The sequence below is a fragment of the Boleophthalmus pectinirostris genome, unplaced genomic scaffold (genome assembly GCF_026225935.1).
Source record: "Boleophthalmus pectinirostris isolate CB_2022bp ecotype Guang Dong unplaced genomic scaffold, ASM2622593v1 HiC_scaffold_3, whole genome shotgun sequence".
NCBI classification, from domain to species: domain Eukaryota; kingdom Metazoa; phylum Chordata; class Actinopteri; order Gobiiformes; family Gobiidae; genus Boleophthalmus; species Boleophthalmus pectinirostris.
The window spans coordinates 31,616,383-31,641,394 of NW_026571299.1; the positions used below are offsets into that span (position 1 = coordinate 31,616,383).

A 25,012-nucleotide genomic window follows, 5' to 3' on the forward strand; every position below is an offset into this window, starting at 1 on the left:
CTGCACAATATTAGAAAAACATGGACTCACTATTTAGGATTTCATTCTTGGCAGTGCACACGCCTAGATCTTGAACTTGAGAATGTTTAAGCTAATATTCAAACAGTTAAAAAAAGAACCTGATGGAAAGATTAAAGATTTAAAGTACATTTTATAATTAGATTTACACACATAGTTATTTAAAGGGCCCATATTACGCCATTTTCTGAAATTATAATGTTGTTTCCTGACCAAAAACATACTTGGAGTTGTGTTTTGTTTCATTCACATGTTTAACACACAAACCCTGCATATTTAGGCCAAGTTCAAAATCAGAAAACACTCCGTTCCACCTTGTGATGTCATGTGGTAATACAGAAAGTGCTGTACTGTGTTTTTAAACTCACAAACATACACATTCACATTCATCATTTGGATCGTTTCATCTCTGGAATTGTGAATCTCTGAAGAAAAAAATAAAAAAGAGCTGTTAACTTGAAAACTAGCACTATATGACATCACAAGCTGGAGTTTAGAATTTTGTTGAGATGTACCGGTAACAATAACCGAAATATTGTGATATGGTATCGTCAAAGTTCTCACATTAATATCGTGGGCCATCACAATATTTCGAATTACAAGTTTCTTTGCTTAAATTAAGAGTTATGGTGCAGCAATAACTAAAAAAAGACAGAGAACTACATAGACCATGATCCTTTGCTCCAATTCAGTGCAGACTACAAGAAGAATTAACAGTTCTAACCACTTTTAAGTCTTAGTTTTTTGGATTAAATCTTGTCAAGGCATTTTAAGAGAAAAAAAATACCATATTAACAGTTTTAGCTGTTTAGCCTCCACAAAATTTCACAGTAAATATCGTACCGTGAGATGTATATTGTGAAACTATCATACGAAGAGATTTGGATATTGTTACATCCATAATCGTGACTCTCCCCACCATATTGTGAACTTTCCCATGATATAGCAATAAATATCGTACCGTGAGGTTCATACCGTGACGATATCGTATTGTAAGACTTGGATATCGTTACACCCCTAGTATTTTGTGTTTTGGAGATGTAGACAGACAAATAATAAAGCGTTACTAATAAAGAAACAAAACACAATGCAACTTCAGGTGTGAACAATTCTTAGAAGTATGTAGTATTTCTGTTAATAATTTGAAGAAAGTACTTTTTTCTTTACTTACAAAAACACTTGATAGGATAGAATACTTCAATTAACTAAGTTCGTTGTGACTTCTGATGTTTCCGTATCATATAATTTGTCATGTATTTTGCCTCTATAACATAATTAGATCATATAGTCCTAATGTCTTAGATTGTCCTGTAGAGAAGGCTGGCGGGCATTAGTCCATTTTAGTCATTGGTTAATAATAAAAGCCTGATTAGATTACTTTGTTAGAAAATAGAATTGCCAATTAATGTCCACGCTCAAGTTCTTCAAAAGAAAATGACTCTTATCACCGAAACAGTTTGAGCCAATTACACTGTCACTTCTTATGACGAGTCTGGTCATCTGAGAGAAGAAGTTTATCCATCTTTTACTAGAAATGAAAGTGCGTATGACAGATTTTTATAATTTTCAAATTTTGACTTAATTTGGTGGGATAATACCTCCTGTAAATGCAAATTATAGTTTTACACCAATCAAGAAGCAATTTGAGAAGAAAAGTTGAAAAACATGTTGAAAATTGCAGGAGGTAGAGAATAGTTCTTCACAGTTTACACGCAAGAAACACATTTTTTCTGATACTTTAAACATGACTTCAACAAAATAAAGGTGTGTTCTTATATTTGGATTTGCCAGATAAGAATGTCTGTACACATTAGAGGAGTTTTGTTAGGTAACACGATTTCCAACCAGGTAGTAAAATTTGAAACCTAAAAAGTGACCAAACTGGGACAACTAGAGTGAATGTTTTTACAAAAATCTTAACTATAATTGTTAACTTAATTGTGGTTTGGTAAAATGCGTAGTCAGATTTGACATATGCACTTACTAACTATGCACTTTTTCTTATTTATACCTCTATTTGTCATAATCTGCACGTCATGAAGCCATTAAAACAACAGCAACCCAATCAGTTTCACAGCCTCTCATTTTCCACTCTAGTTTTCACGAGGAGAGCGATGGTCTGTTTGTGAGGTGGGTGTTAGTTTTACAGGCCCGTAAAGTTCATCCTTCGTTTGTGAAATGATACTTTGTGATGCAATAAAAGTGTCATTTATTTCCTTTGACTAATTTCAGTTTTTTATTGTTTTTGTGTCTCTGATGTCAAAGACTTCATAAACCAGGATGGAAGTGGATGAAAAGAGCTTAATATACTGAGCTTGAGCCAGAATTTGAATCATGTTTTACCATGATTCATGATTGGAGAAGTAGTGTTTCTAAATCTAAAGTGATATCATCAGAACAACTTTGGTGTTAAGTCTTTTAGTATTTTGATTATAGTTGGAATTTAGTTTGATTTAGCCTAAATATCAACTATGCGCAGTATAACTTTTTAGTTTTACTTCAGTTTCTCCCTTTAATTTTGTTTCTAATTGGTGTCACCTCATAGGGCAAATATAGCGCTTTGCATCAATGAATCACTCACCCATTCACTCACACATTCATGCACCACTAAGGGTGAAGCGGGTGATGTGTCTTGCCCAAGGACACAACAACAGCATTTTATCTGTGGGAGCTGGAATCACACCGCCAACCTGTAGGTCAACCAGTGATGTTTATGTCGACAGCAGGATGCGAACCGGCAACCTTCGGATCAACGGACAAACGCTCGACCAACTGAGCATCATTAATACATAGATGATGATTTACCCATTTTATTAGGAAGTTCTTGGAATTATTTCAAATCAAAAAAGTGAAATTGTATCAAATGTTATATATTTGCTGGATAATGTGGAAAACACATTATTATAAAATGTTAAAAACGTACAAAATAATGACCTGCATACAAGCTGATGTAGGTTCTTGGAATATACAAACCAGTATTCAAAACCAAAAATTCTACCATCGGTACATACACACATTTGAAATACTACCACTACTATCCAAACATGTCCATTTCCTTCCATATATCTAATGCCTCTCTCCTCTCCTCAGTGTCCTCTGTAGCAGTAGCAGCCCACACGCTTCGTTTGTTGTTGTGCTCGGAGTGAGTGCTGCTGGGAGATAATGTGAGCCAGGACCCAGTTTAAAGGACAATGCTCGGGGCTGTTCCCTTCACCCACCGCTCTGTCTACGCCCAGATAGATTACTTTATAAATAATAATAAAAAGTAATTAATTCTCACAACTTCTGAGCCCTGCAGCCCGTGGCGTCGTGAATGGGGAAGTGTAAATTGATACCATGTGCATCCTTTTAGATAAATAAATAGCGACACTGGAGACACAAAAAAGGCCCTTTCAATCCACCCCTAATTTCTATTTCTGCAACAGACAAATTATGTTTTTTTTTTTTTTTTTGTTTGGGCCACTGTTGGACGAGTGGGTCTTTGTTGGTTGGATAGAACAATACGAGACAAAGGAAAAAAACAAACAAAAACAAAACATCAATTTTACACAATAAGTTGGCTGAAGTTCGAAGATCAACATAAACTTTTAGCTGTTGGTTTTATCATCACAAATGTTCTTAATTCAACATGTTGCACTGAATATTTGTGTTTTTGTATGCTGTTTAAGAAGATAACACTGTCCAGTAAGAGCATTGGCTGGATAGTGATTTTTTTTTTAACATACAATGATAGTGTTTTTTTTTTTGTTGAAAAGCACATTAACATTAAGTCCTGTAGCTCAACAACCAATGGGAGGTCTCCTTACTCAAGACCTTTGCTAGATTGTGATTGGCCAGAGGTTACAAATAAAATTGAATGGGAGGCTGAGCAGGAAGCAAAAGGTTGCACTATCCAAAACTGCTGTTACAAAAAAATAAATGAGTTAGTATAAAGAAAGGACTAGTTTTATTCTTACATACAGGTAGTTATTTTGCAGTTTGTGTACAGTCTAAACAACAGCTTCATACAATAGTTTATGTTAATCTTTGCCATAACTAAACTGGTTTTGACCAAGAACAGGTCCAGGATTTAACACGAAACTTAATCATGAAGACTAAACCCGACATTTTAAGGTAATATGGTAACTAGGGGTGTAACGATGTCCAAGTCTCACGATACGATATTGTCACGGTATGAACCTCACGGTACGATATTTATTGCAATATCGTGGGAAAGCTCACGATATGGTGGGGAGACTCACGATTAGGAATGTAACAATATCCAAATCTCTCTGTACGATATTTGTATCGTATATTTCATATTTCATATATTATATATTATATATTATATTTCGTATACATTTCACAGTATGATATTTATTGTGATAATTTGTGGAACTAACAAAACTGTTAATATGCTACTTTTTCCTCTTAAAATGTCTTGACAAGACTTAATCTAAAGAACTAAGTCTTAAAAGTGCTTAGAACTGTTATATCTTCTTGTAGTCTACACTGAAATGGAGCAAAGGATCATGGTCTATGTAGTTCCCTCTGTCTTTTTTTAGCTATTGCTACACCATAACTCTTAATTTAAACAAAGAGACTTGTGAGAACTTTGACGATACAATATTACGATATTTTGGTGATTGTTACATCCCTAATGGTAACACATGTCACTTTAAATAACTAATGTCAAAAATACTTCATCGACTAGGACTTATTTTTATTTATATTAACCTTCTATTTGATCTTATTTTACTATCATACATTCCATTATGTTTCACCGTATCACTGAAGTACATAGTAGTTTGTGAATTTTGCATGCTCAGTGAAAATGCCAATAAACTTTTCAGACTATTTTAAATACCTTTTGCTTATTTCCCTACTACGCTTTTGCCTTATGTTTAGTATCATAAAGCTGCTAGACGAGGGTGAGGGGCCCTTGGAGAAAGTGATCCAGTGCTGGAGAGTGGCGGGCGGCTTTACTGCGGTACAAAGCCTCTGTAGGACTGCACTGGCCCCGGGGCTGTAGTCTGCCTGCAGAGCTGATACGGGCCCTCTGTTCCAACGCTCCCCTCTCCACAAATACTCCTAATCTGCGCACCACTGGATTAGGTCCTCTGTCACCAATAGCTCTCCGTTCTGCCCAAATCAAATGCCCCCGAGATGTACCTTCAAGTGGGGCCGAGGTCACCGGGGCAGGAGGGGGGGCGGGAGGAGAGGGGGAGTTATCTGACTGCTGCAGAATAGGCTCGCTCGCACCCTGGACGATCCAAAACACTGATACCAGCCTCATCCGAGTGTGATTAAAGATCCTCCCTCATGATGACACTTGAATTTTAGATCGATATTTGAAGGGCTCTGCTCTGTCCCGCGGCGATGATTTCTGAGCATAAAGGACAAAATCTAAAAGAGCCATAGAGTCCAAAAAGAAGTGACTTTGACAAGTAGACCGAGAGAGAATACTGAAATGTTTTGAGTAAGTCTGAAGGCAAGTTTGTTGTGACTGAGAAACTAGATAGAAAATTGTATTAAAGGTTTTAGGTCAGTGGCAATGAGCTGTTTTGGTCCAAGAAACTCATAACTCTGTGCATACTTTAGATTTTTTTTTTTAATGAAGACACACCATTTTTATTAGTTTGTTGTTTTTATTTAAATAAAATTTTTTTTTTTTGCTTTCTTCTCAGTATCTCAATCTGACATATAACTGCCCAAAATGAGAGCAAAGTAAATAAGTCCATTCCAAAAGCCAGAATGGGGCTTGTCCCACCCCTCCCCCAGCGCTCACATGAGAGGGCCGGCCCAGCGGGCAGTGAGGCCCCTCATCTGAGCAGACAAAATGACTATTTAAAAATAACAGTGATTGCATAAATTGAATTAAAGCGTTTTGGTCACGGTGGAGGTGGCGGGGCTGCAGACAGCAGGCCGGTGGCAGGCAGCAGATGACGAGCTCTGGCCCCAGTGCCACTGCGTTAATTGGCCACAGCACATTAATAAAAAGTGAAAAGTGTCCTCCACAGCGCCATCGCAGCCACGGGCACAGAGGCAAAACACAGAGGTTTGAGCTGCAGGGAGGGCTTTGAAGAATCTCAGGCAGAGGAGGAGGAAGAGGAGGAGGAAGAGGAGGAGGAGGGGGCCGCTAATTGTGTTCAATTAAGTGTCTGATTGGCACTGACAGAATCTGGGCAGTGACACGTCAGGCACAGATGAGGACGATTAGGCACCGCTGGAACAAGCTGTCACTCCACAGTCCCCCATAGTCCCACCGCAGCACCTCCACCCTCCACAGTCCCTCTATTACAGTCCCTCCGTGTAGTCCCTCCACCCTCCCTCCACAGTCCCTCGAAGTCCCTTGCAGTCCCTCTTCCACAGTCCCTCCATTACAGGCCCTCCGCGTAGTCCCTCCACCCTCCCTCCAGTCCTTTAAAGTCCCATGCAGTCCCTCTTCCACAGTCCCTCCACCCTCCATATAGTCCCTCCACTGTCCCTCCACAGTCCCCATAGTCCCCTGCAACCCCTCTTCCACCCTCCCTCCACACACCCACACCCTCCACAGTCTAATACAATCAACAAACCAATCCAAAATCATTATAATAAGGAAAGCCATGGATATTACTATTATTATTTTGTTTATTGGTTGATTGGTCAGTTTGTTTTCTAAGTCATTTTGTTTTGATCTATTATTATACTAATATTAATATCCGTGTCATCTTAAGGTCCATCTCCATTACAGCTCTCTGAAGTTTTTTTTTTTTTTCCTTTTTTAAGTAATAAAGTTAAATTTGTTTCCCTCCAGTACAGCTCTTGGAAATGCGATTATAAACTCATCATCTGAATAATTAGGATGCTTGGAATGCATTAGGAATAACTCTGGCCCACTACAAACCGTTTAAAATGAACTAGTTTTGTTTTTCACATTTTTAAGATAGAAAAAATCCGGTAGAGCGCCTTTGAGGAAATGCTCTAATGTGCTAAACGCCACCATTAGTTCCTTGTAGACTCCTAACCTCCACACGCAGCTGCTTTAAAGAGCTCTCCCCTGTCTCCCGCTGTATAAGCTATCAGCCCTGCCCCGGCTCGCTAAAGGTTAATATGACGTCTATTGGGCTGCAATTGGAGAACGTGTGGGGAGCAGTCCTCTCCATTCTGTGCTAGTGATATGCTTGAGTAACTATGGGATGGATTCAGCCACTGGGAACAAGAGAGAGGCCCCTTCAAAGTGCACAGCCTAATGCACACAGACTTGCAGCTCCCTCAACCTTGCAATGTTGCTTTTTTTCTAAATGAAAGTGAACTGGAAAGAGCGTTTTGGGCCTAAACTCCAGTTTTTTGTAACGCTCTGTTCCACCTTGTGATGTCATGTAGAAATACAGGAAGTGCTCCACTGTGTTTTGAAACTCCATGCACCTTCACTAGATCATTTGGATAGTTTTAGCTCTGGAATTGCCAATCTCTACTGCAAGAAATGGTAAAAGGTAGCTGTTAACTTGAAAACTTTGTTTGCTTTGTGACATCAGAAGGATGGGACAGAGTATTTTGAGCTTTGGAGATGTAGACAGACAAATAATGAAGGATTACTCAAACATGTGTGAATGAAACAAAACACAACTCCTGGCAAAAAGCTCACAAGAATCAATTTTGTGTAATACAAGACATATTGCTGTAATCGTATATATTTCCTTTTTATTGTGTAACTTGTTGTATTATTGGCAAGAGTTTAAGCCAGATGCCCTTCCTTTTTCCATATACTACAATGGATCCTGAATCTTACATGAAATTTTTTATCATCTTACTGCTGTTTTATCACCTTTCAAATGAGCTGTATGTTAAAGCATGTACTGAAACGACTACACAATATTAGAGGTCACAGAGGTTAGATTAAACTGATTTACAGAAAATACTACGCAGTATTACCACAAGTACATAACTGTGTATTGTCTATGTACTTTTACTTTCTCCACTTCAGCCAAATGAAGGCAGAAACTATAGACAGGGATGAGTGCGTTTGGAGGGGGTGTTTGCTCAGAGCAGCAGGGGCTTGGTCTTGTGAAAAATGTCAGGTCAAATTGTTCTTGACAGTGTTAATATCTGCAGCTCATAGCCATAATTACATGTAAATAAATAGTGAAATAGCTCACAGCTGGAGACTGGGAGCGGTGCGAGGCGGGCAGCTGAGCACCCATCTCCTCCTCTGATTGTCAGGAGGAAGAAAGGCAACAGGGAGAGGAGACATGTGCACTGAACCATGGAGGTAATAAACATGAGTATTTCAAGGGGTGAAGAATACTGAGAGGGCAAGTTTGTGAGTCCACAGTAGCATATGGACGCAGTCAGTCCTCAGTGTGCAGGATACGAGAGGAGTTTGATTGATTACGGCGTTTAAATTGTTGGACCTACTTCATAGTTTTAAGTGGACAAACTGACAAGCGTGTACTGCAGTTGTCAGATTAATAATGGATCATTGCCGTTTTATTTATTTATTTATTTATTTACACAGCCAATCATCAGTTCTGAAATTTTAGTTTTTAGTTTGGTTCGGGCCTATTTTTTTGTTTTCACTAGACGCCCTTTTAAGGCTTTATGGGTACATTAGGCATTTAAAAAACTACCTTATTGTGACATTATAATTTCATATAGAATTTTGCCATTTCTGAATAAGAATGTATCAAGGAAACATAAAAGAAAGTACATTTTTATTATAATGACAGCACCTTCAGCTATATCACCATAGCATTTGACTATTATATTTACACTTCTCTACGTTCACTTGTGTGTGATACAATGAGATAACTTCCTCGTGAGAGCAGAGTGTGAGTGGGCGGGAACGCGTTGTGAAAATGTGGGTTAAAGCAGGAGTCAGGGTGAGTATTAATCACAGAGATGCACCTGTCAGACTGGCATCTGGAACTAACGGGAAGCACATTTCTCTAAAACATTGTCTGAACCAACCAGGGCACAGGGGCAGGTTCAATGTGAGTCCTACTCCTGCCCTGCCGTCCCATAACCCCCTGCTCTATGATCTCTGACCCCGAGGAGATAGGTCAGTGCACATGTGTCCAGCAGACGCGTCACCTGTCCAGCTCACCGTCCTAATGCTTTATTACTCTACTGTCCACTGTCCACACACAGCGGTCTGCTACTGCTGCTGCTGTTGTTGTTATTGGTCCAGTCACCTTCAAGTGTGGCGGAGTAGAGCTGTGGCTGATGAGCATGTGGTGCACTGTATACCTGTGTGTAATAGCTATTTTAGATAGGATCGATGTCTGGGCCTATACTTTAATAAAGGCATGAGCACTCTCCACTTTATAGGCATTTCAACTGCGTGGGACACATAGCATGTGAATCAGTTTCACTTATTTTCTCCTTAAATCCCCATCTTCTAGGATTTACTGAAATTCATATTGGCTGCCTCTGCAAGATAAATGTAAATCACATTCCCTTATATTTACTATTTATCAGGATGCAGCAGCTCACTTTCAGCAGGAAATATCTCTCAGCACACACAAACACCCTTGCATTTAAATAGCATTTTTATTGTCCGCCATAGCCTTTCATCTGGGCGCAGGGAGAAGAGCTCCTCTCCAGGGGAGAGAGCTGGAGCAAGAGAGGAAGGTGGGGAGAGAGAGCGTGCAAAGCACTATTGGCAAAGCATCATGGGATGACAAAAAGCCAAATGGAGGAAAGGAAGGTTGGTAGGTGAAAAATAGATTATGAATACACAAAGCACCCCAACCAAAAATATTTTGGAATGAAAAAGAAAATGGCTTTACTTGGATGCCCCAGAGACTGCAACAAATGTCTCAGGTGTAAAGACGAGCTAATGAGCTAAAGCATTAGCATGAATGCTAATATTCAGAGTAGTGCTGTGACAGTGAGGAGCAGCACACTGAGGCTGGATGTACATTCTGGTGTCACATATGCAGAATATTTCCTCAGAGTTCAGAAATGTTGCAAAACAACAACAAACATTAATAATCTGTGCGGGAACAGTATCGCCAGTGGATATGATTTACAGTCCCTGCCTTTTCTTGGCAGCTGCCAACAGCAGGTCTCTTTTTTCTCAAAGCCTCTTACATCTTTTTTTATACTTGCCAAATTGAAACAGTATTTGTTTTAATGGGAGTTCTAATTAACCACTATGTATTCCCCCTCTTGCTCTGCGAGTGGTGGAGCTGTGAATGCAGGCTATGTGCTCATCCCCTTTGATTTGTTGTCAGTGTTGGCTGCCAGCTGACACAGTGCCCGGCGAGAGGCTTAATGCCCAACTTTTAATAATGTGGGGGACTACATGCTCTCCCCCTCTCATTGGTATTCAGGTGCACAGCGTCTTGTTAGAAGTCAGGGAGGGAGGCGGAATCAGCCGCAGCTCCAGATTGTTCACTACATTTTCCCCTCCACATTTTTTTGGCAGCGGCAGAGCTTGCTTCTTAAAAATAATTCATGGCTTTTTAAAAGAAGCGTCTGCGCAGGCTAATGGAGCATTGGTGGTGCGGTGGAGTCTCCCCTGGCTTATCTCTGTCAGACAGTTGCGGGGAGCGCTGGTGCCCGTGTCAGTGCAGCGTGGAGGGTGCAGCGCTGCGCGGGCTGCAGGCCTGGGGACACACTTCAAAGAGGCAGGGGTGAGAGCGCTCGGCTCTGATCCTCCACCAGAGCAGCCCACTCAGCCCAGAGGCCCGCTGCACACCGCCCTGTCATTCCAAAACACAACACTTCACCAAACTGCAACCAAACTTACTCCACAACTTTAAAACCCTCATCAGCTCAGCTATACATCTCCATCAAAGTTCACATAGTCTTAAGAACAAGACACGTGCTTACAAATCTCTCTCTCCCTCGCACTTATCATATCAGAAACAAGGTGGCGGCAAGTATTCATGGCTGTGCTGAAATGAATACGTTCAGCCCTAAATGTATACCACAACACAGGGCAAAAACAATGTATGTATTTTATATGTTTTATGCTGTATTAATGAAATGCTAAATTTGATTAAACTTGGATGTGCCGTATTGAAATTGCCAATAGTTTTCAGCCACTAACACTCAATTTTTTTCTGTTGTGAATAAAGACAAATTCTGTGCCTGGAGCAACAAATTTAGATTTTACAACTAGACATTCTCAAGTTATTAAAATCACTCTCACTACCCTATAATAAACCTCAAATATTCAAAAATCCATACAGCCAAAACAATAAACTATGCATGTAAGCAGCTCTCATTCCACTCTCATTTGTCCAACATGTGTCAGATGCTCTCCCCACAGTGACTAGCATGCTCTGTTCTGATATTTCTTTCCTGATGTCATTATTTCTGTAAAACATTCCTCTGGGGAGTGAAACCAGAGCTGTGCCCGTGACTGGACTGGACCACATGGACAGTTGTTTCCTCTCCTCTCCCACCAAGTGTCCCTGTCAGACACAGAAGAGGAATGCACCAAATACCCCCTTATGTAAAAAAATGGCTATAGCTTTATTACTGTTTGGTATTGCATATATATTTAAATTTATTTTAATGTAAGTACAAGGATAAATGGCACATCATCACAATTTCTGGGTTTCAGATGGTATTACAAAATTGAAGGCCTTTAGTATCCAACTGAGACGGGATCACGTTAAAATTATATTGCGAACTTAATGTGCTGATTTTCTCGTGGTATCATGAACCTTACAAACTATCATAATTTAACTGACATTAAAGTATTTCACATTTGGATATTTTTGATTTTGAATACAGAAAAACTGCCTCCTGACATCAATTCAAAAACTCCAATTCATGAACATGTAAACAACCAATAACCAACGATATACACTGGGTAATACTGCAGTACTGTGTCTTTAAGAGCTCTACATAAACCAGAATTTGTTGAAAGAATTCCAAATAGCGGTCTCCCTGCCCTCTGTGCCCTTGCCGTCTCCCTAACACCTGCTGTGCTGTTAAATGAAACAAGACCAGTGACAAAACACACTTCTGGTCCTTCTGCCTTTGCCCAGCCATGCACAGCTCCACTGTCAGCTCCTCTAATACTCTATACCTCCCTCCTCTGGCCCATAGCGCCATCCAGGCCACAGGCTGTAATGGGAAAACCTGCGCTGTCGGGATAGGTTATGGGATTGGGATGGACGCGAGCTCCAGTCGGTAACGCCGGACTCTGCAGGTTTCCATTACACTCCTGGCACCGCGCCGCCGCAGTCTATTTACTGGGAATCACAGAATTTTTGTCAATCTTTACAGCAATTGCTAAGGCATCAACGCTAGACACTTGAGGAAAATGGCCCGCACATACCACTGCACAAGCATATCTCAGCCAAACAGATGCAGCCTCGATTTCCACCTCACTCAAACCTGAGTCTTTGTGTTGCTTTTCCCATCACAGCAACAGGAGAATGTGAGCCACCCATTGATACCGTTCAGCTGATGTCGTCAACGTGAGGGGGGGTGAGGCTAACTGGGGGCACTGCTCTGTCTGAAGCTGCTCAAGACTCAAGCCATCTGCAGCTCTCTGTTCAGTTCTGCTCTTTCCAAAATACAATGTGAGCATCGTGTTTGCAGCACACAGACACTCCGAGACACAAAAAAGAACAATCCACAGTTTAACCTTTGCATAAAAGACAGAGACAGCTCAGGTGGAGATGAAGAGACTGAAGAGATTTGTATCAAACCCACTTGATGATGAGTAATTGAATAGTTGAGATCCCAGAGCGATGTTGGCCAAAGGCTCCTGTCCTAATCCTCACTATGACAGGAAATGTGTAATATCCGGCTCATGTGTGAATGGCTGTGAGAGGCAGAGAAAGCGCGTGCCCCATGCCAGTATTAGAGAGCCATTAATGAAAAATGAGTCCATGTTCCTGGTGTTTTGTGCAGGTTTGCAGTGAGAGCATTAGCAGTTAAAGCCCCTGTGCCACGATTAACAATCAAGCACGCTGTGAGCTGCATGTTATCCTGCGACGCTCCGCACGACGGAAAATCTCTTTTTTGTCACAAAATCCTTAATTCTTTCTTCTCTGAAGAAAGAGGGTAATACCAAGAATGTTTCCAATCTGCTTTGAGAAATATTTGAAGGAGAAAAAAAACTCCCAATAAAACATGTGTGAACGACGGGGTAATTGTGGACAAATGCAGCATTGAAATTCATTTTCAACTCTTTACACACCATTTCAATCTTATTTTCTGCCTGTTAACCACGTCTTGTTGGTAAGGCTGGGCAAGACTGGCCAGTATTGATGGGTAATTGTGTATAATTCACTCCGTACACATGATTTGCATCAATACAAATCATTTTCCATTCTGCGTGACTTAAACCTCAGCCCTGACTATGGAGTTTATAAACGCTCATTAATGAAGGGTCCAGGAGGTTAGACCAAGAAATGTACCCATTTTACGTGCAAAAAGCTCACATTGTGACAATGGAGCATTTTCTTATGTAAAAACATACATTTCTGTTTGAATATTGGGAGCGTTTAGTGCCTGCATTGTGACTGGCAGGTGCACAGTGACAGGTAGAGTGACCAGGCTGGCTAATCCTGATTGAAAAGCTAACGTGGTGATGTTGGATCTGTCAGCATGGAGCTTTTCAAAGAGGCGTTCAATCACACAAACTGCAGAGTCTTACCACAGCACACAATTACATGAAGAAGATTACGTGTCTACATTTATAAGCTTTAGCTAATTATTTCATCTGCATGTGTTCCTACTGGGCGCCTCTGGATTTAGATTTCCCAGGGAAGTCGAAAAGAACGGTTTGAAGCCGAGCGAGTACTTGTGGTATACTATCAAGATGAATTTTAATTTCTTGATGTTAATCCAATTGTTTTACGAATGTAGCAATTTCCAGAAGCTAAAATAAATCCAGAGCTTTGGAAGATGAACATGAAAGCCCACACCAGAGGTTATTTTGTAGAACATCATTTTTTCACAATTTTAATTTCAATTTTCAATCAAAGACAATTACGTGACAAGAAAATGAAAGCGAAGTGGGGGAAGACAGAGTGACTACTGACCCTTGAATGTAATTAGAAAGTCTACAGCCCAAATGTACTTGTAGAGAATTTGAATATATGTAAAATATAATTAAAAGTGCTCATCGAGGTCCAACTTGGTTCAGTGAAAGCATTTACTTGTTTTGTATTAAATGAAAAATCAGTGGCAGAAGCTTTTAGTTAATTGGTTCTTCAATTATAATGTCATGCATTTTGCTAATACTCTGACATGGTGTTTTAATGTCTTGCATAACATATATTTCTGTGACTTAAAGCATTTGCTACTCATATGAATCAAGTAGCTCCTTACAAATTGATTGAGTACCTTTTTCTAAAACCACATGTGTGCTAATTTATCATTTAGGTTACATCATGTACTTCATTTAAATAGTACTTTTTGTCCATATGTAGTGCACCGATATAACAGCCTCTACCTAAACATTACAATATAAGTATTTGTACAAGTTTATATATAAAAAATATGCAAGCAGATGTAATTTGTGGTTACCTAGCCAGCAAGAACCACAAGCTTTGACAAAACTTTACAAAGATGAGTGGATCTGGAGCCATATCCTATCTCCCTGATTTGAGAGGGTGTGATTGACAGGTGGATTAACCAATCAGAGAGACACATGCTCCATTTGCTTCTAAAACAAACATGGCTGCTTATACGTAAAAAAGGGAAAAAAAACTACATAAAGGCCTTAGAAACCATGTAGATTTTTTTCAGAATCAGCAATCGAAGCACCCAACTGTTACTTATCTCAGGTAAAAGAAGCTATATATTTTGTTTTGAATGATACAAGAGGAAATGTCATTTGAGAGACACATGTTACAAATTGGCATCTGTGCTTGGACCGTCTCAAGTTTGTTGTTTTTCACGCTCTGTGGTCCGATTCCAGACCCTTCTGGATTCAAACAAAATGTAGAAGGGACTGGCAGAGAGTTGATGTACAGAATATAATCTGAAAAGCCCCACTATTCATGGTTTGTATTTGAAATAGTGAATTGCGCTCATTATGAAACCCATGGACAGTTAGTATGTGTTTGTCTCTGACCTGTGGCGAGAGTCCGTTGCTGACCGCGTTCATGTGGTTGCTGGAGGCCGAGGGGCTCATGAAGGTGTCCGAGTAGCTGGAAAAGCTGTGGCGGTTGGACGTGAGACCGTAGGCCGAGCTACTGTCAGCGCTGAGACCGCCCTGGTGCATGGAGGAGGGGGGGAGGGGCTGGGGTCTGTGCAACGTGCTGCCACCCTCTGACAATGCACAGGTGAGAAGAGAAGCAGAGATAAGAAGAATGAATGCAGTTATACAAGGATATACTGACTGTTTTGGTGCATTCACAGTTGTGCACACATCACATCTAAACTGGGACTAAACTTGGACTAAACCAGAACTAAACCAGTTTATGCCAGGACTAACTGAAACCAGGAGTATGAGTAAATAATCAGTGTTGGTATATATAAATCGAGATACCACAAAGACACCAATGAGCCTCTGAAAATTATACTGATAATAATATACTAATATACCAAAATGTATTAAAGTAGCTAACCCTAACCTCTTAGAGAAACCAATAAACTAAATCAATATGATGGTTCTTTAGGCCTTCTAATGCCTCTCTGAATCAACACAAAGCTGCTATTATAAATCTAAGCTCAATTATGCAGCACATGTCCCATATCATTTATAATTCTGTTAACATGAATGTAAAATATGGACGACATACTATAAATAAACCACAATAATTTGATCTGGAATCTATTGAATTATACTATAATGGTAACAGAGCTTACGTAAAGTGAACAGTATGGTTCTCTGTATTACCCTGTGATAGTGTAGTACTTTGGTATTTTGTATTACCCTGTGATAATGTAGTACTGGGGTATTTTGTATTATCCTGTGATAGTGTAGTACTGGGGTATTGTGTATTATCCTGTGATAGTATAGTACTGGGGTATTTGTATTACCCTGTGATAGTGTAGTACTGGGGTATTTGTATTACCCTGTGATAGTGTAGTACTGGGGTATTTGTATTACCCTGTGATAGTGTAGTACTGGGTATTTGTATTACCCTGTGATAATGTAGTACTGGGGTATTTTGTATTATCCTGTGATATTGTAGTACTGGGGTATTTTTTATTATCCTGTGATAGTGTAATACTGGGGCATGTGTATTACCCTGTGATAGTGTAGTACTGGGGCATGTGTATTACCCTGTGATAGTGTAGTACTGGGGTATTTGTATTACCCTGTGAGTGTAGTACTGGGGTATTTGTATTATCCTGTGATAGTGTAGTACTGGGGTATTTGTATTACCCTGTGATAGTGTAGTACTGGGGTATTTGTATTACCCTGTGATAGTGTAGTACTGGGGTATTTGTATTACCCTGTGATAGTGTAGTACTGGGGTATTTGTATTACCCTGTGATAGTGTAGTACTGGGGTATTTGTATTACCCTGTGATAGTGTAGTACTGGGGTATTTGTATTATCCTGTGATAGTGTAGTACTGGGGTATTTGTATTACCCTGTGATAGTGTAGTATTGGGGTATTTGTATTACCCTGTGATAGTGTAGTACTGGGGTATTTGTATTACCCTGTGATAGTGTAGTACTGGGGTATTTGTTTTACCCTGTGATAGTGTAGTACTGGGGTATTTGTTTTACCCTGTGATAGTGTAGTACTGGGGTATTTGTATTACCCTGTGATAGTGTAGTACTGGGGTATTTGTATTACCCTGTGATAGTGTAGTACTGGGGTATTTGTATTACCCTGTGATAGTGTAGTACTGGGGTAGCTGGATTCGGGGAGCTGGTATGTGGGCAGAGTGGGCATCCCGGTCGGGGGGAATCCTCCAGGAAGCAGGTGGTTAAACGCCGCAAGCTGATTGGCTCCTGCCTGTTTACGCCATCGGGCACGCCTGTTGCTGAACCACACCTAAACGACAAAGAAATGTGAAGTTAGAACAAGAAAATAAAAGCAAAAAGCAGAATTTTGACATTTTTCTTCCAATATATTTTGATTTCAATAGGAATACATTTGGGAGGTTGCTAACATTAGATCATGGACAAAAGGGCCATACTTAAATGTGACTGCTTAAAAGTGTAAAAGTTATTACACAGTATTAACACACACTTAATACAAGAAGGAATAGAATTGATATGTATGCATTTATAATTAAACAATGCTTTACCACATGAAACAGACAGTGGGGTCAAGCTTTTTGTGTCATTCGTTCCTGTGTGATTTCCCATGTCCCTGCTGGTGTGTGGCACCTGTCATTAATCTCCCAGTGTCAGTGTCAGTGCATGTGTGTGTGTGTGTGTGTGTGTGTGCATGTGTGTGTGTGTGGGGGGGGCTGTCGTGCTGCTCTTAAGTGCTGTGAGCTGTGATGTGTGTAAACAGACTGGCCTAAGCCCTCTCCAGAGAGACCAGTGGTTTAGGGGTCAGAGGTAGGTCTTTAGCCTCCCCATCACACGGAGCAGTTCACAAGTGTGTTTGACAAGCTACTGAGCCAAGTTCTGCATGTTAAATACTCAAGCACACGTTTAGTTCAAGCGTGGAGTGGAGGTGATTAAAAAGCACACTTGATAGGGAATTCTAAGTGATAAGAAAAGCAGAGTTTACAAAGGATGCCCTCTAAAAGTCCGGTTATAATAAGGTGTTTTTAGTTCTTCTTATTACAGTCGTTTACTTTCAGTGACTGCTTTAAAAGGTCAAAAAGCAAGAAAAAATATCAAGTTGAAATTATGTGAATTTTAAAGGTGCAAAACCTTTCTGGTGCTTTTCTCTGTGGAGATGTTATTGCTTTATCTGGAAACTTTTACAGTATGGTATTAAGCCTTTCTATCTTCATGGAGATGTAACTAGACCAAGTTACAGGTCAGCTCTGTGGAGAGGCAGCCCCGCTCGCAGTCAGAATACTATAAAACCACCTGTAATTTAATAAATGTAAGGTAGAGCTGTTTAAAGTCATCCTGTGGAACATTCCAGGCAGAGCAATGAGTTATGAATAGAAACAAGCAGGTGGCAGGCCCGTAACCAAAAAGGCAAAATATTGACCATTCCAGTCTAATCCAACCAATAGAATCACCTAGTCTGTAAAGATTTTAATATTGATTTGAGCCAGATGCCCAACCTGACACAATGCTCAGGATTTATCAGGTTTTGAGCAGTTATTGCCTCATGTTAGTTACTGTGCCCAAGCATTACTAAGTTTGATGTATCCAGTTTTTTGATAAAATTATAGGCCAAAACAGAGTATAGACATTCAAATGTGTCTTTTCTTGTTCTAAATAGCCCCTTAATTCAAACTATTTAACTTCAAAGTCAACTTCTGAGTCTATAAACACCAAAAAAGCTCCCAAAACGAGCACCACCGAAGCCTCTTTGACACAAAACCTCAGTGAATAAAAAAGGGGGAGAGGCAGGCGAGTCGGACTCCTTTTGAAAGTGACCAAAGATTTACACATTTTAAAAAGACTCTCGCTTCAACAAAACACAAATATAATCAGGCAGTTTTTTGAAAAGACGCCAGCAACCTGTTCTCCTTTTTGGACGAGACAAGGCCCGGGCTGAGCTGTGTGCAGAGGGGTTGAGGGACATTGATCTATGGCTCGCACAACCAATTCATCAGAGTTTAATACACTGTCAGCGCAGTTCATCTACTGTTGTGGCCGGTCCATTGTGAGCACACTTGAAAGAGGGGCACAAAGCGAGCTCCATACGCCACAGAGGGGAGAGGACAAAAGCAGGGGGCGTCCCTACTAAACAGCTCCTATTGGCTCCGAGAGACTTTGAGAGAGGACTTACACCGAAACTCACCACGTTTAGGCTATAGTGCTTCTTGGTGCACAAACATAAACTTGTACAAGGGAGATCTTAATTTGAATGTGGGTTTGGAGGTAAGATTCTGAAAGAGAGTGGTTTTTGACTTTGGTGCTTGGAAGAGTGGGAGAAAGTTTGGCCTAAAACTGGTGGAGGTGGGACAAAGATAAATTAGGTGAATATATCATGCAAATGTGTTGAAATCTGGGTTTGCTTCTCAAAGCCAGAAGTGTGTTGCTTAAAATGGTGGATTTTGTTGTCCAAAAAAGACATTTGTCCAATATTCTGACAAAAGAGAATTTAGAAATATGCTAAATTATGGTCACAAAGCCATAAATGTGCTATAATGTTGGAGGAAGTTGAAAGTGCTCTAGATGGACCAACTTGACTTTTGTTATAAAGTTGTTCCCTCATCAAAAACATACCTGGAGTTTTGTTTTGCTTCATTCATACATGTTTGAGTATCCCTTTTTTGTTAGTCCAACTACATCTCCAAAGCTCAAAATGCTCTGATCCACCTTGTGATGTCATGAAGCATAGTTTTCAAGTTAACAACTACTTTTTTACCTTTAGTTCAGTGGAGATTGTCAATTCCAGGGCTAAAATTTTCCCCATGAGTCTAGTGAAAGTGTATGGAGTTTAAAAACACATTGGAGCAATTACCACATGACATCACAAGGTGGAATGGAGTGTGTCAAACATGCGTAAATAAAAAAACAACAACAAAACAACTCTGGTTTTGATGAGGAAGACAACATTATAACAAATCAGAAAATAGCGTGCACGGGCCCTTTAAAGAAGATGCAACAGGAGCAAAAGCAGGAAAACCTCAATTACAGCAGTTAAAAACCAACAGGGTCTCTTTATGTGGGGCTGATCTCTCTTAAAGACCCCCGGACACTTAGGGCCAAACAAATGCAGTGTGTGATACCAGTGAAACCAGTGAAACCAGTGCCATTGGGATGTAGTGGAGCGTGCTCTGAGGCCTGCCTGAGCCCCTCCTGGCCCAGACAAACAGCTGCCCGCTCAGGGGAGGGGCAGGAGGACACACCCCTTTCTCCACAGCCCGCCCCGTCCCCCAGTGCCACTTCACCTCCGACCCCGACCACTCACCCCCCGCTGCCTTTCATCTCCCCTGATTTCCTTAGCCCAATTTGTATCTGAAATATCAAGAGGATCCAATATGTCAGACAAGTGTTTTTCCTGATTTTTATCTATTGGTAAATGGTAATGGTGTCTGGAATGTTTCACAGTATGGCATTAACCTTTCTATTTTCATGGAGACCAAACCAGACCAAGTTACAGGTCAGATCTGTGTAGGGGCAACCCCGCTCACAGGCAGAATGCTGTTTTTTTTAGGTATTTTTGAACTATAAAACCATCTGCAGTTTAATAAATATAAGGTAGACCTGTTTAATGTTATACTGTGGAACATTCCAGTCAGAGCAATGACATAGAAACAAACAAGTGATGATGGACCCAAACCCAAAAAGTTGCATAGAGCTACTTTAAAGAACCAAAATAAACCAATTTCAAATCAAACGGCAGAAAAATCAATGGGAATGGTAGAAAATCTGAGTTAGAAGATGGACTTAATTTTTTTCAGGATTGAAATTACATCCTAAACCTTAAAGACTCAAAGGTACACTATGCAGCCTTTCTAGTGGACAGTACAACCTGCTTGTCTCCATGGAGATGTTATTGTGTTGCTAGGCATGCTCTACAATATGACAAATTAACAATTATTTTATTACTCAAAAATACATTGAAAACCATGCATTTTTTTATTGTAAGCAAGGTCACCTCCCCACAGATCTGATCTATAACTTTGCCCAGTGGTGTCAGCATTAGGGCTGGATATCATTAAGAAGCTGTCGATACGATACATACCTCGATACATAGGCCACGATATGATACATATCTCGATACAGTGCACTTTCAGTTCGATATGATATATTGAAAATATATTCAATACGGTTCAAAAAAAAAAAAAAAAAAAAAAAAAAAAAAAAAAGGTTAAATCAGCAATACTAAAAGTCTTTGTTAAACTACTTCTTGTGCAAAGTTCATATTAAACACACCCATTTTAATCATCAAAACAGAAAATGTCAAATGTGTCGCCTAAACGAGTTTCCTTCGTCTAAACAAGCAACAAAACTATAGCTGAAACAAAATAATTTAGGAACATACCAAAAAATACTCTTGGCGATATATAGATACAGCAGTCCCCAATATCGATACTGTATCACAACATTAAATGATACGATATACTGAAATTTTGCTATTTTTGCACATCTCTAGTCAGCATCTCTTTGTTTATTAATATTTTTATGCCATACTGTGAAAAGTAAAGTAAGGCCCTAAAATTGAAACCAATTTCTTCGTATCTTGTTCCAACTAGATGAATCAACAACTGCAACCCTCAACTCACCTTCACTGACAAATCCAGAGCCATATATACAACGTAATAGAGTGTTGGATATAGGGCGATTTCTGCTGCTCCTCTGCATATACTGGGATAACACTGCAGCCATATGTCCTCACAGTCTTGCATACATTAGGAATACAGCTCTCTCTCTCTCACCCATTCTCCTTCTACATCTTCCCCTCACTCTCTCTCCTTCTCACCCCATCATCCTCCACCTTCTCTTTGGCCCTCTCCCTCTCTCTTTCCTCTCTCTCGGAGTAAGTACCACACATGGCCTGGAGCGCAGGATTTGAGGCTGCGCTCTGGAACCTGATCACAAAGTCACCTTGGACCGCTCCTCTGCACAATCCGCTTTAATTCTCCTGCAGTACAGAGAGCTGGGCCGATAGCTGCTCTGTCTACCTACGAGAAGTGTGTCACCCAATTCACTCTCCCTAGTCCTGGAGTCACGCACTAAAAGGTTTCCCTGCTTCTACAATTGTGGGACTAAGTTTGGGGAAAAAGGTGGGGTGGATGGTATATTCACTGGGTTTCACCTTTCAGCTATATTCAACATTTTGAGTTTTTTTTTTTTTTTTTTTTTTCACATTCAAAATAAATCATTGTTCTGTTAATAGTTCATCGCTATGGCAACGGTCATAATAATTAATCATTCTGAAACTCAGGGAACTCACTTATTATACACTATATGATAAGTATGGTATGGTTTTACATTTTAATAAAAGTGAACATTTTACTGAGACTACTGGATTGAGAACTGTAATCAATTTAAAATATAGAAAAACTAATTAATTATAAGAATTTGTAGTTATAAAGCTGCAGCTAAGTAATAAACTGAAAACACATGCCAGCAAAACAGATTCTTTAAATAAATATCGATATATTGTGATACTAAATTTGGTGACACAGTATCGTTATTGTAGGCTGCTGTATCAATAACACTACTTTCAAACAGTACAGTTGGAATGTTTGTTCAGTTTGCTCAGGAAAGTTATTTATAAACTACACTTGAGAACATTCACTGTTTTATTGATGACAAATGGTTTATTCCATATTGACTTTGCACAAGAAATACTATTGTTAAAATGTACTTGGTTCTTAAAAATTGCGATACAGTCGTCCCTCGCTATATCGCGGTTCACCTTTCGCGACCATTGACCATGGTCAATCAATCTGCCGTGTCTCCTGTACAGTACAGAATGCGTTCATCTTGCCAAATTTACATAATGTTCGATTACTAGCAGTGTGATTCTGAAGTGCTGCGTGATTGGGCGATTGCTGCACTTACCTCCGTGAGGTGCAGAGCTCTCCTGCGGTCACCCCCTGAGCCCATCCCGACAGTAAGTCCTGGTTCAGTTCTCGTTTAGTCCTAATTTAGTCCTGGTTTATTCCTGGTTTATTCCTGGTGTACTCCTGTTTTAGTCCTAGTTCAGTCCTGGTTTAGTCCTCCTCTTCATTCCCAGAATCAGTCCTGGGTTAGTCCTGGTTTAGTCTTGGTTCAGTCTGTGGTGTATGCGGCGCAAAAGTTTGATATGATTTCAGGTTAACAGTGTGGTGCTGTACTGCGCTGTAGGACTCCATTATGCAATAAATGGATCTTCGGTTCGTTAACAACAGCAGCAATAAGTTTTAAGAAGGATGCAAAAAGGGTTGTAACTGTCCTGTTTGAGAAAAGTGTATAAAGTGTGTGGTGAGGGGTTTTACAGCCTTAAAACATATAATAATTGTTGACTATTTTGTGGATTTCACCTATCACGAGTTATTTTTAAACGAGGGACCACTGTATATTGCAGAATATCATGTGCAGTATATCAGTTATTGCATGTATCCTCATAATATCTTGTAATAATATCATGCATTGAGTATCGTATCGAATCATGAATGACTTTGCGATTCCCAGCCCTAGTGAATATGCAAATACAAGTCATGAAAAAAATGAACTTTTTGAGAAAAACATTTGCATTCTAGATTAAGTCTCAGAAATGTGTTAATAAGAAGAATAAAAAGTCGTCAATGTTTGTGAAAGAAGTTTAAGTTTTGAGATCAAACTTACAAAAAGGACGTGGCTGTGGGTGGCAGGGTGCAGCCCATTTTGAGGTGCCAAGCTGGAGAAGAAACCCTCAAATACTTAATTGGATAAAGCCGGTATAAGCAGGACTCTGTAGCACTGTCTCTCTTCTAGTCTAGTTGCATCATATACTTCCCATTGTTTTCTATACACACTTAACTCCAAAAGAACCGAATTCTAGTGATCAAACAGCATCTCGCATTGCCTTATCACAGATCAACGCTAATTCTCACTCCAACATTGTCGCTTGTGTCACACGTTGCTTTCTTGAGGCTTGCATATATTTTTTGTCACACAATCCCCCATGAATGATTTTCGACTAAGAGAAGTCCTCAATATGTAACGTGACGCTTTTCTGCAGCCAATTTGCAACATTCGCTAGATGAATACGGAAAGAGGAGATAATGACAAAACAAAATGTGCTTGCTTGCTGACTTCATATCCACAAATGAAATACATGGGGTGATGCAAGACACACAAATCCTCTCCTATACCACGCAACTCCAACCCCCACCCTCTCTCCATCCCCTCCTCCTCTCTCTCCTCTTTCCTCTCTCTCTCCCTTCTTCTTCGCTCCTCTGCCCGCCTCAAGACTGGCACTATGCTAATTAAAGTAGCTAGGAGTGTGAATTTGAGTAGACTGGGATTAGTTTGATAAGTATCAGTGGTACAGAAGGCACAGTACCCAAGTCATTTAAATTCTAATAATAAGAAAACTGTTAGAACATTCACTCTTACGCGCAGCAACAATTTCTACACAAATCCTATTTATTCCTTTATAAAAACGACACAAACTGGCACACAGGGGATGCAGTTGCCTTTTGGGTTTAGTTGTCATTGTGTTTCTCTCCCTCTCGTGCCGCTAGTACTTGACAGATATCAGGAAATTGTACTTATACCGCCCCATTGGATTATTTTCTGAGCAGCTTTCTTACAAACTGGCTTTGAAACTATTATCACCAATATGTTTGCTCTCAAAATAGGGCATTCACTGTAAAAAGCAATGTTTAGTTAAAATGTAAAATTAAAATGCCTTAAAGTAGCAGCGTTTTACTTTATTTGAGAAGATTCAACTTGAGAAAAAATGATCTACCAATGGAAATAATGTGTTTTTCTTAATTCAAGCAATATTAGATTTTGTTTCTTATTTTAGATGCAAAGAGTTGTTGTTTTTTCTTATCTTAACTGTAACAAGATGCATTTTCATATTTTAAAAGTGCACTATGTAAATTTTAAATTGCGGGCCCTTCACCTGCTTGTTTCTATGGATACGTCATTGCCACTGCCTTGAATGTTCCACAGTATGACATTAAACAGCTCTACTTTACATGTATTCAACTACAGTTGGTTTTACTGCTCAAAATATCTAGAAAAATCGGGGTCGCCTCTCCACCGATCCGATCTGTATCTTGGTCTGGTTTGGTCTCCATGACGATAGAAAGGTTTAATACCATACTGTGAAACATTCCAGACAACGCAATAACATCTCCACAAAGACAAGAATTTGATGAGCCCTCCATGAGAAAAGTTACATCTTTAAGTCTAACAAAATGTATTAAGTTAAGTCAAGTGAAATGTTCTCAAATCATGATAAAACTTTCTTAATTCAAGTCATCTTAACTTAACTAGATTTTAGTTTTCGCAATGTCCCAAGTACGCAGCCCCACTCCGTCTACAATTTAGCCTTCTACCCGCTCGCCCATGCATCAACAGG

The 25,012-nt window shown here is 39.9% G+C and overlaps 1 protein-coding gene across 4 annotated transcripts in view; it reads right to left on the minus strand.

The window, feature by feature from the left end:
* pax7a (paired box 7a) overlaps positions 1-25,012 on the minus strand; it is a 68,023-nt gene that overhangs the window by 8,573 nt on the left and 34,438 nt on the right. For all 4 annotated transcript variants that reach the window (XM_055160439.1, XM_055160438.1, XM_020933907.2 and 1 more), the window contains exons 6-7: positions 16,747-16,912; positions 15,032-15,228 (exon numbers count right to left, since the gene is read on the minus strand). In XM_055160439.1, the coding sequence (XP_055016414.1) occupies positions 15,032-15,228; positions 16,747-16,912 (363 nt within the window). The remainder of the gene's footprint in view (positions 1-15,031; positions 15,229-16,746; positions 16,913-25,012) is intronic.